The 14,556-nt window shown below is 39.2% G+C and overlaps 2 protein-coding genes across 3 annotated transcripts in view; one reads left to right on the forward strand and one right to left on the reverse strand.

The window, feature by feature from the left end:
* LOC105539119 (cytochrome c oxidase assembly protein COX11, mitochondrial) overlaps nucleotides 1–1,113 on the forward strand; it is a 17,294-nt gene extending 16,181 nt beyond the window's left edge. For both annotated transcript variants that reach the window (XR_001006007.1, XR_001006006.1), the window contains exon 5: nucleotides 898–1,113. The gene's annotated coding sequence lies outside the window, so the exon portion shown is untranslated. The remainder of the gene's footprint in view (nucleotides 1–897) is intronic.
* TOM1L1 (target of myb1 (chicken)-like 1) overlaps nucleotides 1–14,556 on the reverse strand; it is an 82,440-nt gene that overhangs the window by 9,376 nt on the left and 58,508 nt on the right. The window contains exons 8-13 of the mRNA XM_011979267.1: nucleotides 13,130–13,187; nucleotides 12,589–12,706; nucleotides 10,764–10,860; nucleotides 5,791–5,842; nucleotides 3,363–3,468; nucleotides 2,860–2,941 (exon numbers count right to left, since the gene is read on the reverse strand). Of these exons, the coding sequence (XP_011834657.1) occupies nucleotides 2,860–2,941; nucleotides 3,363–3,468; nucleotides 5,791–5,842; nucleotides 10,764–10,860; nucleotides 12,589–12,706; nucleotides 13,130–13,187 (513 nt within the window). The remainder of the gene's footprint in view (nucleotides 1–2,859; nucleotides 2,942–3,362; nucleotides 3,469–5,790; nucleotides 5,843–10,763; nucleotides 10,861–12,588; nucleotides 12,707–13,129; nucleotides 13,188–14,556) is intronic.

Here is a 14,556-nt window from a genome sequence, read left to right on the forward strand (position 1 = left end):
CCAGAGTCTCACTCTGTTGTCCAGGTTGGAGTGCAGTGGTGCATAATCTGGGCTTACTGCAACCTCCACCTCCCGGGTTCAAGCAATTTTTCTGCCTCACCCTCCTGAGTAGCTGGGACTATGAGCGCTCACCACCACACCTGGCTAATTTTTGTATTTTTAGTAGAGATGGGGTTTCACCATGTTGCCCAGGCTGATCTCGAATTCAGGGTGATCCGCCCGCCTTGGCCTCCCAAAGTGCTGATAAGGGAGAAGACCACCCTCATATCTTCTTATGCCCAATTTCTGCCTCCAAAGAAAGAAGCAGTAAAAACTAAAAGGCAGAAGTGAAATCCACAGGCAGACAGCCTGGCGCTGCACCCTGGGCCTGGTAGTTAAAGATTGACCTCTGACAATTGGTTATGTGATCTATACATTACAGACATTGTATAGAAAAGCACTGTGAAAATCCCTATCCTGTTTTGTTCCGATCTTATTACCGGTGCATGCAGCCCTCAGTCATGTACCCCCTGCTTGCTCAGTTGATCACGACCCTCTCACACGCACTCCCTTAGAATTGTGAGCCCTTAAAAGGGACAGGAATTGCTCACTCCGGGAGATCGGCTCTTGAGATGGGAGTCTTGCCGATGCCCTCGGCCGAATAAACCCCTTCCTTCTTTAACTAGGTGTCTGAGGAGTTTTGTCTACAGCTCGGTCCTGCTACACTGGGATTACAGGGGTGAGCTACCACACCTGGCCTAATAGCCATGCTTCTAACTCTATTTGAGAAACTCTCAAATTAGCAATACCAAGTGTTACTTGGTTTCTTCCCCTAACGGGGCCACTAATTTTGTTGCTCTTACTACTGTTGTTTGGTCCCTGCATCTTTAACCTCTTCATAAAATTCGTATCTTCTAGATTAGAAAAATTTCAACTGTAGGTGCCTTTGTGACCTATCCTGGGAGACCCTAAAACATATTTAGTTTTAGTGCCTAGAGATTTTCACTCCTCTAACATCTCTGGATACAGTGTCCCTGGATCAACATGAAGAAGTTACAAAAGAATGCCCTCTGACCCTGGCCCCTAAAGAATTTACTTGTGCTAAGTAATAAAATGGCTATTGATCAAAACCTGTGTTCTTGGGAAGAGTCATCTGTTACTATCCAGGTGAATGAACCCTGGATTTTCTGGTGGGTAACAGGGCCTGAGGGCTGCAGAGCCTGCCTGTGTAAAGGAGATAGCTACTACTCAGCCCCAGCCCATAGCTGGCATGTAAAAATTCAGGCTTGGTGTTGCCAGAGTAACTAAATGATCAAGAAGTCCAGATTTTTTATTTTCAAATATCCAAGTTTTCAGCTGTTGGCAACTGTGGTCTTATGATACATACTGTTTTTGTCTAAGGTTCCTGGCTTACAACTCCCATAGCCCTTGTTACAGTCTTTTGTTATAATGTTGGGTGTGTCAGGCCTTAGGAGCCAGCCTCTGGAAGCAGAATTGCTCTGACCTTCTCTAGTCCTCCTTTCACCTGCCCCAAGGCACCACTCTAATTGCCCACCTTTTTGACTGTGGGTCATAAGAGCCTCCCTAGAGAGAGTCCTGCCCTATACCCTGGGGAAAGGAACTGCTGACATCAAGAAGCTTCCATTAAAAACCCTAGAGGACTGGGTTGGGGTTGGGGTGGGTCGAGTCAGTTTCTGGATAGCTGAACATGTGGAAGTACCTGGAGGGTGGGACTCCAGGGAGGACACGGAAACTCCATGGCCTCTTCATCTGCATCTTTTGCAATGTCCTTTATAATAAACAAGTAAATGTAAGTATTTCCCTGAGTTCTGTGAGCTGCTCCAGCAAACTAATCAAACCCAAAGAGGAAGGCATGGGAACCCAACTTGAAGCCAGTCAGTCCTAAGTTTGGAGGCCCAGACTTGTGACTAGTGTCTGGGAAGGTAGGTGTCAGGGTGGTGGAGACTGAGCCCTCAACCTGTGGGGTCTGACACTATCTCCAGGTAGATGGTGTTGGAATTGAATCAGAGGACACCCAGCTGGTGTCCACTGTAGAATTCATTGCTTGCCTGCTGATGGAGAGAAATCCTCACATATTTGGGGGTCACAAGTGTCTGCATTCATTGTTATATCAGTGTGAGAGCCAAGGAAAAACATGGTTGAAAGTTTCCCGAACCAACAATTAATTTTTAAAATGCACATTTTAAATTCTGCACAGGTCAAAAAAAAAAAAAACCAACTGCAAGCAAGATGCAGCCTGTAGGCTGTTAGTTTCCAAACAATGATTTCCAAAAAATGTGCTTTAATAATTTTTAACAATTTGGGGAGTAACCTTCAGTCACTCAAAGTATATTAAAGTTCTAAGGACTTTACCATTCCACTAATATTTATATATCTTGCCCAATATGAAATCATACAATAATGCTTTAAGGATTTTAAGTAAAAGGTAATTGTTATACTAATGCTTTGGAAGACTAAAAACAAGTTCTAATATAAGATTTTTTTTGGATCAGTTCTTAAAGAGCAGCTAAAATATTCCATCAATGTGGCATAAACTTACGTCACCAGTGACTAGTACCCTTCTCAAGCTAAAGAGAACATGACTTTCTGCCAAGGAATCTACGAGGAGTCCATTAAGCTTGTTAGTTCCAGTTACTTCTTAATGTGCAACCCCAGCATTTTTATTTTTTAGTCACACGGCTGGAACGATAAGACCATTAAGAGTAACAGCTGCCATAAAACCTCATAAGGCATTTTTAATAAGGCCATCAATTTCTGGCAAGACCTAAACAAAGTTAAATATATAACCAAGACTGTTAGCTCTGCTATCAAAGGGAACCAAGACAAAAAAATCAGTTAATCATTTTGTAAATGACTTACTCTGTAGTGACAGCAGGAGCTAAGGGATCAAACTCCATTACCTCGTAGTAATTAGGTGGCTGGAGATCACTTTTTGTCATCGCTTTAGGCAAAGAAAGAGACCAGTAAACATACATTGTGCTTTTCGAGGAATACATGTAATTGATATTCTTTTTATAATTTATACTTCAAATATTAGATCCTAATAAACACAACCAAAACAGACTGGTGTTTCAATGCTACTCCCAAGTTCAACAAATCTGTATATAATAGAAAGGTTTCCAAACCTCAACTACCTTAGCAGTCAAAACACAATAGTCAGTTTAACACAAGTTTAACACAAGCATTTTTACAGTCTCTTATAGTCAGTCATAATGCTATCTGCCCTGAATTTGTTTCATTAGCTTAAAAATACAAAGAAGTACCTCTAATTTCTCCTATTTTCAGTTACCAACGAATCTCTGGCAGACGCATATATTCTCGTAAGTTTCCTTATTTGATGCAAATAATAAGGTCCCATGTACCTGGATGATTGCTGGGCAAAGGTGGCAGACTCTGGTTTGATGGTGCTGCTGCAGTGGTTTGTAGACTAACCGGCTGTAGAAACACTGAATTTGAATGTTCCAGAAACTGAAGAAAGCATAACACATGTTCATATAAACATTCTACATTAAGCTTTTCTTTTATTAGTTAAACTCCTACACTTCCAAGTACATTATTCCAAGAACCATATACTTTGAACTGGACAAGAACAAGTTGTTTGTAATTATTACTTTAGTATTTTTAGGTAATCATCACTTATGAGATTTACTTCATTTCTGCTGGGCATGGTGGCTTACATGCCCAGATTTCCACATTCTGAGTGAAAATAATCCTAACACTCAGAATGTGGAAATCTCTTGTCCTTTATTTTGTCTCTTGTCCTTTTTTTGTCTATCTCAGCAATTTGGGAGGATGAGGCGAGAGGATTACTTGAGCTCAGGAGTTCAAGATCAGCCTAGGCAACAGCAAGACCCCAGCTCTAAAAAAAAAAAAAAAAAAAAAAAAAGCTGGGCATGGTGGCTCGCATTTGTAGTCCCAGCTACCCCAGAGACCAAGGCAGGAGGATCGCTTGAGCTTAGGGGTTTGAAGCTGCAGTGAGTTACGATCATATGATCTTGCTATATATTCTAGTCTAGGTGACTGAGTGAGATTCTATCTCAAAGGCAAGAATTTACTATATGTTTGTCTGGATTTATGCCTAATGCACCCCATTTCCCATAGAAACTGAAAAAAACAAAACCAAAAACATATATTGCTTTTAAAAATGAAGCAGATTCAATGGCTCAGGCCAGATTCTCTGTTATTTCACTCTGAATATAAAATCTCAGTCCTGAGTAGGAAAAAAAAAATCTTAAATCTACAGAGAGGCACTCAGTGACACAACAAAATCAGGACTGATAAAACATTAAAATCATAATTAGAAATTTCTCAGAATTTTCCTTATTCATTCCACAAATATATCCTGGGTACCTATCAGCTGCCAGGCACTATTAATAAAGCAATAAAGCAGACCAAGTTCCTGCCCTGATGACACAGACAATCAACAAATGTAAACAGATATCCAATGGCATGTGCTCTAATATAAAAGCAGAGTAGTGGGTGGGAGAGAGACTGAAGTAGAATACTGCTCTAATAGGTCATGGTCAGGAAATGGCTCATCATTGGGGGCATTTAAGCAGAGCCTGACTAAAGTGAGTCTTGTGGTTACTGAAGAGGACACAAGTTCACAGTCTCTGAAGTGGGGACAGCCAGTGTGGTTGGAACAGAGTGAGCCAAAGTAGAGAGGGGCAGGAGGTGAGGCTGGAGAGGTGACAGGTGTGGTCAGATCAGCATTTCAGGCATTTACTGAGTAAAATGGAGTGAGGAAGAAACTCATAGGTGGGTTTTGAGCAAATGAGTGACATAATATGACTTTACTTTTTGAAAAAGAATGCCCCAGTTTTTGTTTTGAGAATAGATTATGAGGTGGGCAGGAGGGATGCGAAGGGAGGCAAAGGTTGAAACAGGGCTTCCCTTAGAGGCCACTGCATTGTCCACCTGATGGTGGCTTGGACTAAGATGCAGAAGTGGAGGTGGTAAGAAGTGGCTGGATAATTGACATACTTTAAAAGTAAAAGGCAAAAGTAAAAGTAAAAAGGTGGATGTCAAACACTATTACCCAAGGTTTTTGACCTATGCAGCAAAGAGTAGAGTGGCCATTGACTGAGGTGGGAAGCCTGCAGGAAGGGCAGGTTGAGAGTGGAGACTGGGAAGAAATCAAGAGAAGACATTAAGTGGAAAGTGGATATATGAGTTCTGAGTTTAGAGAAGGGGTCTGAGCTACAAGAGATACAAACTTGTAGGCTGTCAGAAATTGAATGGTTATTTCAAGGTATGAGACCAAAAGACCACAGAGGAATGAATGTAGATAGAGAAGTCTGAAGCCTGATCCCTGGGGTCTCCAGCAATGAAAGGTCAGTAGAGGAGGAAGAGCCAGCAAAAGAGATAGAGAAGAAATGAAAGGGAGGCAGGAGAAGAACCAAAGTGACTGATATCTGAAAGCCATGTGTGCAAGAAGGAGGAAGTGATCGATTTTGTCATTTGTTGCTGATAAATTAGATAAAATGAGGGACTATGGAACTGCAGTTCTAAATTTCATAATACAGAAGTCACCAGTGATCTTGACAAGAGTTATGTCCACAGAGTGGTAGAAGAACGTGTCTGAAGTCTGTCAAAGAGAATACAAGCAAAGGAAGTGGAGACAGCAATTACACACTCCAAAAAAATTTTGATCCTTAACCATCTTGCCAACAGGGGCTGCGCATCAACACAATACTGAGCAGAACATGGGAATTAATGACCGTGAGTTATTTTCTGGCCACAAGAATCTGCTGACTAGGCGCACTGCTAGAAAAGAGTCTTGTTACTTACGTTATCATATGCGTGGCTTGAGGTGAGGTTTTGGCTGATCCTTTGGGAAAACCTAGGATAGTGTGATAACACAGAATGATTACCCTACAGTGAGAACACAAATGCAAAAAGTAAGATCATTTTCCTAGTCTAAAAACAAAACCTAAAATGTACCTTCAGACCGCATAAAGTGTCATTTTGTAATAACTATTTATAAAACAATTGGTTTTTCAGCGCACAGCAGGTTTTGATGCCATGGGCAGTGGGAGCCCTGAGACTGTGGAGTATGCACACAACACTAAGAACAGAGCCTTTAGTCTTTCCATCAGAGTAGCTACCACCCCATCGTTTCCTAAAGGATGAGTAGTAGTATAGAACACAGGTTAAGAAGAAAGCTGTGAGGGTTCCAGTCCAGGATAAAGCGGAGCAAACGTACTGCACCCTGTCTCTCCACTGAATGTCACTTAAAAGTGGACAGAATGCATAGAGCAACTCTTTGAGGACTCTGAATAACAGGAGCAGCCTCATTGGGAAAGAAGACCAGAGTTCAAGTATCACTGAACTGTTGGTGAATTTACTGTTTTCTGTCCCTTTGTATTTCCTGACCAAATGCAATGCAGCCTGAACCCTAGGCATCAATGAGAAAGACAGAGCTCTAGGAGAAGCCTTCTCATTCTCAAGGAGCAGGAAAGGGAAAATAATCCTAACACTCAGAATGTGGAAATCTCTTGTCCCTTTTTTTGTCCTCTTCTCTCTGTTCTCTCACACCCCAAACCACAGGCAACCCCAAAGTGGCTGTAGCGACAGCAGAGGCAATGGGACCTGTAGGAAATTGAAACAGTGAGAAGAATCTTCTTCAATAGGAGCTGTGATACCCACAGCTTTTTTCCTTTCTCTCCTGCCATTTAGTCACAGACATAAGCATAGTCAAGGAAATGTGTGGTATCATAGGGTAACTAAAGCTCCAGCTTTATGACTGGAGAAACAAAAATGGGAGTCCCAGGAAACTAGAAAGTACCAGATAAATCACGATGATGGAGGACTCAGGAAAACAACCCCATGAAGTTGTTTATGAAATACTGAGCTCACCCCCCGGATCCCACCGCAGTCATGATGCCAAAAATGGTGAGAAGTGAACAAACAACCTGCCATCTGGACCTTAGATTGACCACAGGATGGAACATACATGAGACATATTTGAATGGCACTGCAAAGGCTTTGAAAATGTAGCTGACATTGGAGCCACCCCCCATAGAAGAAGGGTAAAATTGTGGTATGAATCTAACCAGGTTGTTTACATACTAAAATCAAAATATCAATATTCTTGATATGATTTAAATTAAGACCAAGAGTCTCCTAATAAGACATTAAAAATGCCCAAGATAGAATCCAAAATTATGAGGCATATGAAGAACCATGAAAATTTCAGCTTGCACGAGAAGACAATAACAGATATCGATGCCAAGAGGACACAGATATTGAAATTATCTCAGAGATATTTAAGGCAGCTATTGTACACATAGCTCCAAAGAACTGCAAACAATCTTTAAAAAAAAAAAAAAAAACACGGAAAAATAAAGTCACAGCAAAAACACAAGATATAAAGAACCAAAATGAAATTTCAGAACTAAAAACCCCAATAACTGAATTAAAAAAAAAAAACTTACAGAATGAGCTCAATAGCAAAATGGAAATGACAGAGGAAACAGTCGGTGAACTTGAACATAAATCACAAAGTATCCAATCTAAACAGAGAGAAGCAAAGAGTAAAACAGACAAACAGGACCCCAAACACCTATGAGACAATGGCACAGGTCTAAAATTTGTGTCATCAGGGTTCCAGCAGAAGAGCAGAAAGATTGTAGTTCTGAAAAAAAGACTAAAAACATCACAAGTTTGATGAAAGACATAAAGCCACAAACCACATTCAAGAAGTTCCATTAGTGGGTTAAATGGTGGCCCCCCAAAAGCTATGTCATGTCCTAATTCTCAGAATCAGAGTTTCTGGGGACCAGCAACTTTTTGACAGTCACCCAAGGGATTTTTATGCACACTGAATTATTAGATCCAGTAGGCTACAGATTAAAACAGGCAGCTATTAGCTGAAATTTGACTCTTAATGAATTTTATAGATACTTGTTGTTAATGGGCTTTTATCTGTATTATTCTTTCTCACATTACCCAACAAGATTAGCAAGACAACTCAAACAGAATCACCTACTTTAAACCACATTATTTACCAAGCAACTTCAATCTGCCTACATGTCAGCATTTACTTGTATGTAGCCAAGACAAGAGGTAGCCAACCAAAGAAACTGACCTAACTCAGTATCTTCATGAGAGAGCCATTGACACTTTATCATTTCCCAACACATGAATCCTTTCTTCTCTTCTTCCCTTATATTTTGCTCTTTTTTCTTCCCAGTTTGATTCTTCTTTTTCATTTTCCTCCCTCTGCCCCTCCCCCTTTTAAATATAGAAAAGTAATTCAGTGATTGGGTACACAAGTATTTAAACAAAACACTAGGCAACTTTTTTAAAAATCTAAATCCACTGATATAAACACACTGCCAAAATATGTTAAGTGAAAAACAAAAGCGAAGTTCAGAACAGAGTGATAGTATGCTGCATTTTATTGAGTAATGGAGAAATTCATATTCATATTTGCCTACAGACACTATGGAAGGACAAATTAGAACCTAACAAAGTAATTATCTGGGTGGGAGTAGAGCATGACACTAGGGAAAGGGAAAGAGGGAGGATGAAGAGGGAATGAGAACAAGAATTGTCTTATACAACTTTTTATATTGTTTTGATATCTGAATAATGAAAATGTATTGCCTATTATCTAAAATGTATACACTTAAAAGGAAAAAAGCTATTGACATTGGCATAAGGCAAATTCAACTGCTATTTATTCTATCCTGCCTCTTCTGGAACTTACATAACCACTCTTTCACTCTTTTTCATTATTTTCCTTCCTGTATCATTCTTGTTTCTTTATGTGAATAGAGGCAAATATTAATATATATTCTTATTTACAACTTTCTTACACAAATGCAATATATTACACACACACTACTTAGCACCTTTTTTTTCCTACTTAGCAATAAATATATTGGTGATTATTTTATCCCCCAGCTATATAGTAATATGTTGTACAGATGTTTAACAGTCCCCAACTGATGGATACTTGAGTTGTTTCCAATTACTTGCTATTGCCCAAAACATTGTAAAGAATAATCTTGTAAACACCTAACTCTGTATAAGTGTGGTAAAAATTTATACACATAAGATTACAGATTGAAAGAAATAAATGCATTTATAATTTTAATAGATATTGCCACTTGCCCCTAGAAGAGTTACATAAATTTTGTCATAGTAACTGTCTTTCCATAGCCAACAAAGTATGTTATGAAATATTGGTACTTTTGCCACCCTGAGAAGTAGAAAACGATTTCTTATTAGACTTTAATTTACATTTCTCTATAAGTAAAGTTGAACATCATTGCCTATGTTTATAGGTCATTAATATTTCTTTTTAATACTGTACTATCAGAAAACCTGATGGCTGGACGCAGTGGCTCACATCTTGTAATCCTAGCACTGTGGGAGGCCGAGGCACCTGGATCGCTTGAGCCCAGGTGTTTGAGAATAGCCTGGGCAACATGGTGAAACCTCATCTCTACTAAAAACACACAAAAATTAGTAGGGCATTGTCGCATACGCCTCTAATTCCAGCTACTCAGGAGGTTCCAGCTACTCTATCAGGTTTTATTAGTCCAAGTTTAATACTGGACTATCAGTCCATCAGACTTGCTACTTACTGGCCATACAAACTTGGGCAAGTTCTAGTTCCTTCAATAGAGAAATGACCAAGAAGTCGCAGTCTCTTTTCGTGTATGATGGGAATAATGATAACAGGCCGGTGCAGTGGCTCACTTTAGGAGGCCAAGGCGGGAGGATCACCTGAGGCCTAGAGTTCAAGACCAGCTTGGGCAACAAAGCGAGACCGCATCTCTACAAAAAAAATTAAAAATGAGCCTAGCCCAGTATGGTGGTGCACACCTGTAGTCCCAGCTATTAAGAGGCTAAGGTGGGAGTATCCCTTGGGCCCAGGATTTTGAGGCTGCAGTGAGTTATGATGGCACCACTGTACTCCAGCCTGAGTGACAGAGCAAGACCCTGACCTAACATCACTGACCTAAATACTTTAGTGAAGATTAGATGAAATAAACAAAACTAGCTTAACTGAGTGCCTGCCACACAGCAAGTGCCCTGTAACTGATGGGGCCATTACTTCTAATTTTGAACCTCATTGCTTTTCTGCCTCCTTTATTATTGTATTTCCCGTTCTTCCCCATCTCCTGTTACCACTAAAAATAACAGAAAGGGACAATTTATTGAAGGCTTACTATGTACCAAGTGCTATATTAGGAGTTTTGCATATAGCATCTCACTGAATCTTTGTAAGAATCCTAGAAAATATTCTTAGAAGAAAAATGAACATTTACAGTGGCTAAATAACTCATCTAGGTTATATGGCTAGCAGGAAGTAGTGCTGAGATTCTAATTCAGGACTGTCTGATTCTTAAGTCTCTATTTTTTGCTATTTTATCATGTTTTTTCTTTTTTTTTTTTTTGAGACAGGGTCTTGCTCTGTCACTCAGGCTGAAGTGCAATGGTGCAATCTGCACTGCACTGCAACCTCTACCGCCTAGATTCAAGTGATTCTCATGCATCAGCCTCCCAAGTAGTTAGAATTATAGGCATATGCCACCATGCCCAACTAATTTTTATATTTTTACTAGAGATGAGGTTTTACCGTGTTGCCCAGCCTGGTCTCAAACTCCTGGGCTCAAGTGATCCATGTGCCTTGGCCTCCCAAAGTGCTAGGATTACAGATGTAAGTCACTGCGCCCAGCCATCAGGTTTTCTTAATTGTAAGGAATCCAAATATCATATTAGTTCTGCAGTGTTACTGACATACTTACAGGGGTATTTCTGTATTCTCCAAGGCTAGCAAGTCCATCTGTGGATGAAGACTGGGTTTTAAGTTGTTTGCTACATCAGAACTTGGAGAGCTGAAATCTAAAACACAAAATGGACTTGTTTGGCTTTAAAACATTTTGTCAGTCAGTTATTACGCTGGATTTTCTACAGTAAAAACAAAAAGAAAAAAGAAAAAAAAAAAAAAAAGAAAAACCCACCAAATAAAAGAGATTAATTTAGATATTTCTGTCACCATAAAATCATGAGATTTCCTAGCTCTAAGAGAAATTAAAAAGCATCATTTATGGTAGGTAGAGAGAGAAAGAATTTCCCTGCCACGAGAAGAAGTTGTTGTAAGGGTAAGAAATATTATTGTATTGGATTTTCTAAAATCCTAAGCTGATCCAGAATGGAAAGGATTTTATATCTTGTTCTGCCCAGCACAAAAGTAAAAAGTTATAGTACATACTGAGCTCTACCTTCACCTCAAGCTCCAGTCCATAATCTTTTTTTTTTTTTTTTTTGAGATGGAGTTTCACTTTGTCACCCAGACTGGAGTTCAGTGGCATGTTCTCGGCTCACCACAACCTCCACCTCCTGGGTTCAAGTGATTCTTCTGCCTCAGCCTCCTGAGTAGCTGGAATTATAGGTGCCCACCACCACTCCCGGCTAATTTTTGTATTTTTAGTAAAGGGGGGGGTTTGCCATGTTGGCCAGGCTGGTCTCGAACTCCTGACCTCAGGTGATCCACCTGACTCGGCCTCCCAAAATACTGGGATTACAGGTGTGAACCACCATGCCTGGCCTCCAGGCCATAATCTTAAGTGAGATACCCCAAAGGGAATAATTACTTTCCCCTCTGAAAATTCTCTATTAAAAACTCAGGAAAACTCTCCAATGTAACTGACTCTACACATCCCACTAGCCTACATAAACAAATAGCCAACATTTTAGAACTGGGTAGAGATCTAAGAAAACCACAAATTCAGTGATACTGAGTGTTTTTACTCTGGAAACAGCAGATGACATAGGAGAAAAACAAACTGCTTTTAATTTGGCAAAACTGGATTTCAGCATTTTTCATCATCCTTATTTTGTAATTTACCAAACCCTTGTTGGGAATAAGGACAGCAGAAGATAACAAGTTAGGTAAGATAGGTAACTCTTTTATAAATGTTTATAAAATGCATTGTAGCAGAGCTTACATCACAACTTGGAGAGCTGTAACAAAGCTTACAATGCATTTTATAAACATTAGTTTGTTAATCTTGACAACCACCCTTTAAGGCAATCATTGTTCCCATTTTATAAAGTGAGAGTCTTAAAGGTTAGGTGGCTGAGAGGTGCAGAACTGGCATTTCAACTTGGACTTTTCTGACTTTAAAGCCTGTGTTTTTCCTTCTTCATTTCACAACCACTTGGTTCATACCTTGTAATTTCTAAATTTCTCCGCTTGCATCAGAGATACTCCCTTACCTGATGCTGAGGTGTAGCAGAAGAGCCCAATGATAATAGTGTGTAGGTTCAGAGTAGACTTTAAGTATTGGCCACTGGGCTGAAAAGCCTCTACAAAGCAGGCCAGGTGAATTCCATGAAATTCTAAGTGAGTAGGATGAGTTTCAAGGACCTCCTCCCCCAGACACATCCCATTGCTATACCAGGTTTGACTCAACCATTTGTCAGGAAGTAATCACATCTCCTAACATAGTGCTCTGACATTCAAACTGTCTTCAGTCCTTCTTAGGTGGTATTTAATCATGTAATTAAGGAGAACTGTTTCACATCAAGCTCTTCTGCTGGTCTGAAAAGACCTGAGTGTTTATTTACTTAAGTCTGAAAGTTGATTATTCATGGTGTTGAGTTCTCCCAAAGTGTCCCTAGGCATCCGGGGACTGGGACTTAGGTCGAGGAGATCTTGAGATGGGGCAGAAGGCTCACTGGTAGTCTGAAAACAAAGCAAAAAAAAAAAAAGAAGAAAAAAGTGTCATGTAGTTTATCATAGCTTTCTCCCCATACTTTCTCCTTTGTTGAGGGGAGGATCCTATTTGGATGCATTTTAAGGAAGAATTCTCCATTCAACCAATGGGCAACATTAGTATGAATCCCATCTTAACCACCTACATAGGTTCCTGCTTCTTATTAATAACTTAATAACATTAACTTTACATTACATTACATTAACAGTTTAACATTAACATTAACTTAATAACATTAAGTTATTAAGGCAAGTAATCTATACCATTAAAACCACTCCAAATTATCAATGCATATCTCTCTCTTTTTAAGACTTGTTTTAGGTAAACCTTGCTTCTTACTGTAATTCACAAAATGTTCAATTGTTTATTTTATAACGTTTCTAATCACTTACACTGGTGGCTTCCTTCTGGTTATTTTGCTCCAAAATCCTTTGTTGGTTTCTAGTAAACCTGTTTAAATGATCAAAATGCATGTGTTTTAAAAAAATATATGAAAATGCTATAAAAATCTAACAATTATTAATACACAAATATTTAGGAATAAAGACAATCAGCCTCATCCTCACACAATTATCAGTAAAAAACTTTTAATAACTTTTTTCCAGCTTACAGAGTATTCACACTCTCAGAGAAAACTGTGAGAAAATAGAAAAGTATTAAAAAAACTCATCACCCAGAAATTGTTAAATCTATTAACATTATTCCAGTATTTCATCTATAAGTGCATCTATTTTTAAACTTAGTTAAAATTATACTTTACATAATTCTGTATCCTAATTTGATTATGCTGTGAGAATTTTTCTAGCTGAAATACAATTTTTAATGGTCATAATATTTTATCTTATGAATCTATCACACCTTTAACCACTCTTACTATTAGCAATTATTTGTTTTCTATTTTGCCATTATAAGTAATTTTCCAAAATATTCAAATATATTTAAAGTATTTTCACTATTTCACTGTGTATTTTTATAAGATACTTAATACATACCAAAAAATTGACCTTCTAGAACTCTGATTTAATTTTACATTGTTTGTCCACTGAGAGTAAAGGAGTATAAACGTAAAAGACTAGAGAAGTTGAAGGCAGAAATCCAAGGTTCAAGTGTCAGTGTTAGTACCTTGTAGCTACATGACTAAGGAGATGACTTCCTGAACCTTGGTCCCCCAGCTGCTAAGAGGGAATAACATTTGAACTATTTCTTCAGAAAGTTATTTTCAGGGGCAAAACTAGATAGTACAGGTGGATGAATGTGGAAATGCTTTGCAAACTGAGATTTGCTTTAGAAACATACAGTATCACTGTTAAGACAATTTGACTTCATGATCCTAAACACTTTAAAGTGTAAGTTTATACTCAATTGGGCCTCTGAGCCCAAGCCTACAGGTATATATCCAGATGGCCTGAAGCAACTGAAGAATCACAAAAGAAGTGCAAATGGCCAGTTCCTTCCTGCCTTAACTGATGACATTACCTTGTGAACTTCCTTCTCCTGGCTCAGAAGCTCCCCCACTGAGTATCTTGTGACCCCTGCCCCTGCCCTCCAGAGAACAACCCTCTTTGTAATTTTTCACTACTACCCAAATCCTATAAAACTGCCCCACCCCTAACTCCCTTTGCTGACTCCTTTTTCTGACTCAGCCTGCCTGCACCCAGGTGAAATAAACAGCTCTATTGCTCACACAAAGCCTGTTTGGTGGTCTCTTCACAGGGATGCACGTGACAGAATCTGCGCACACAGTTTAACGATTTTTCAAAAACATGTGCTTTTAAATTCCACCTAGTTAAGCCGGGAACTGTGGCTCATGCCTGTAATC

Source organism: Mandrillus leucophaeus, unplaced genomic scaffold, assembly GCF_000951045.1.
Source record: "Mandrillus leucophaeus isolate KB7577 unplaced genomic scaffold, Mleu.le_1.0 Scaffold20, whole genome shotgun sequence".
Taxonomy (NCBI): Eukaryota; Metazoa; Chordata; class Mammalia; order Primates; family Cercopithecidae; genus Mandrillus; species Mandrillus leucophaeus.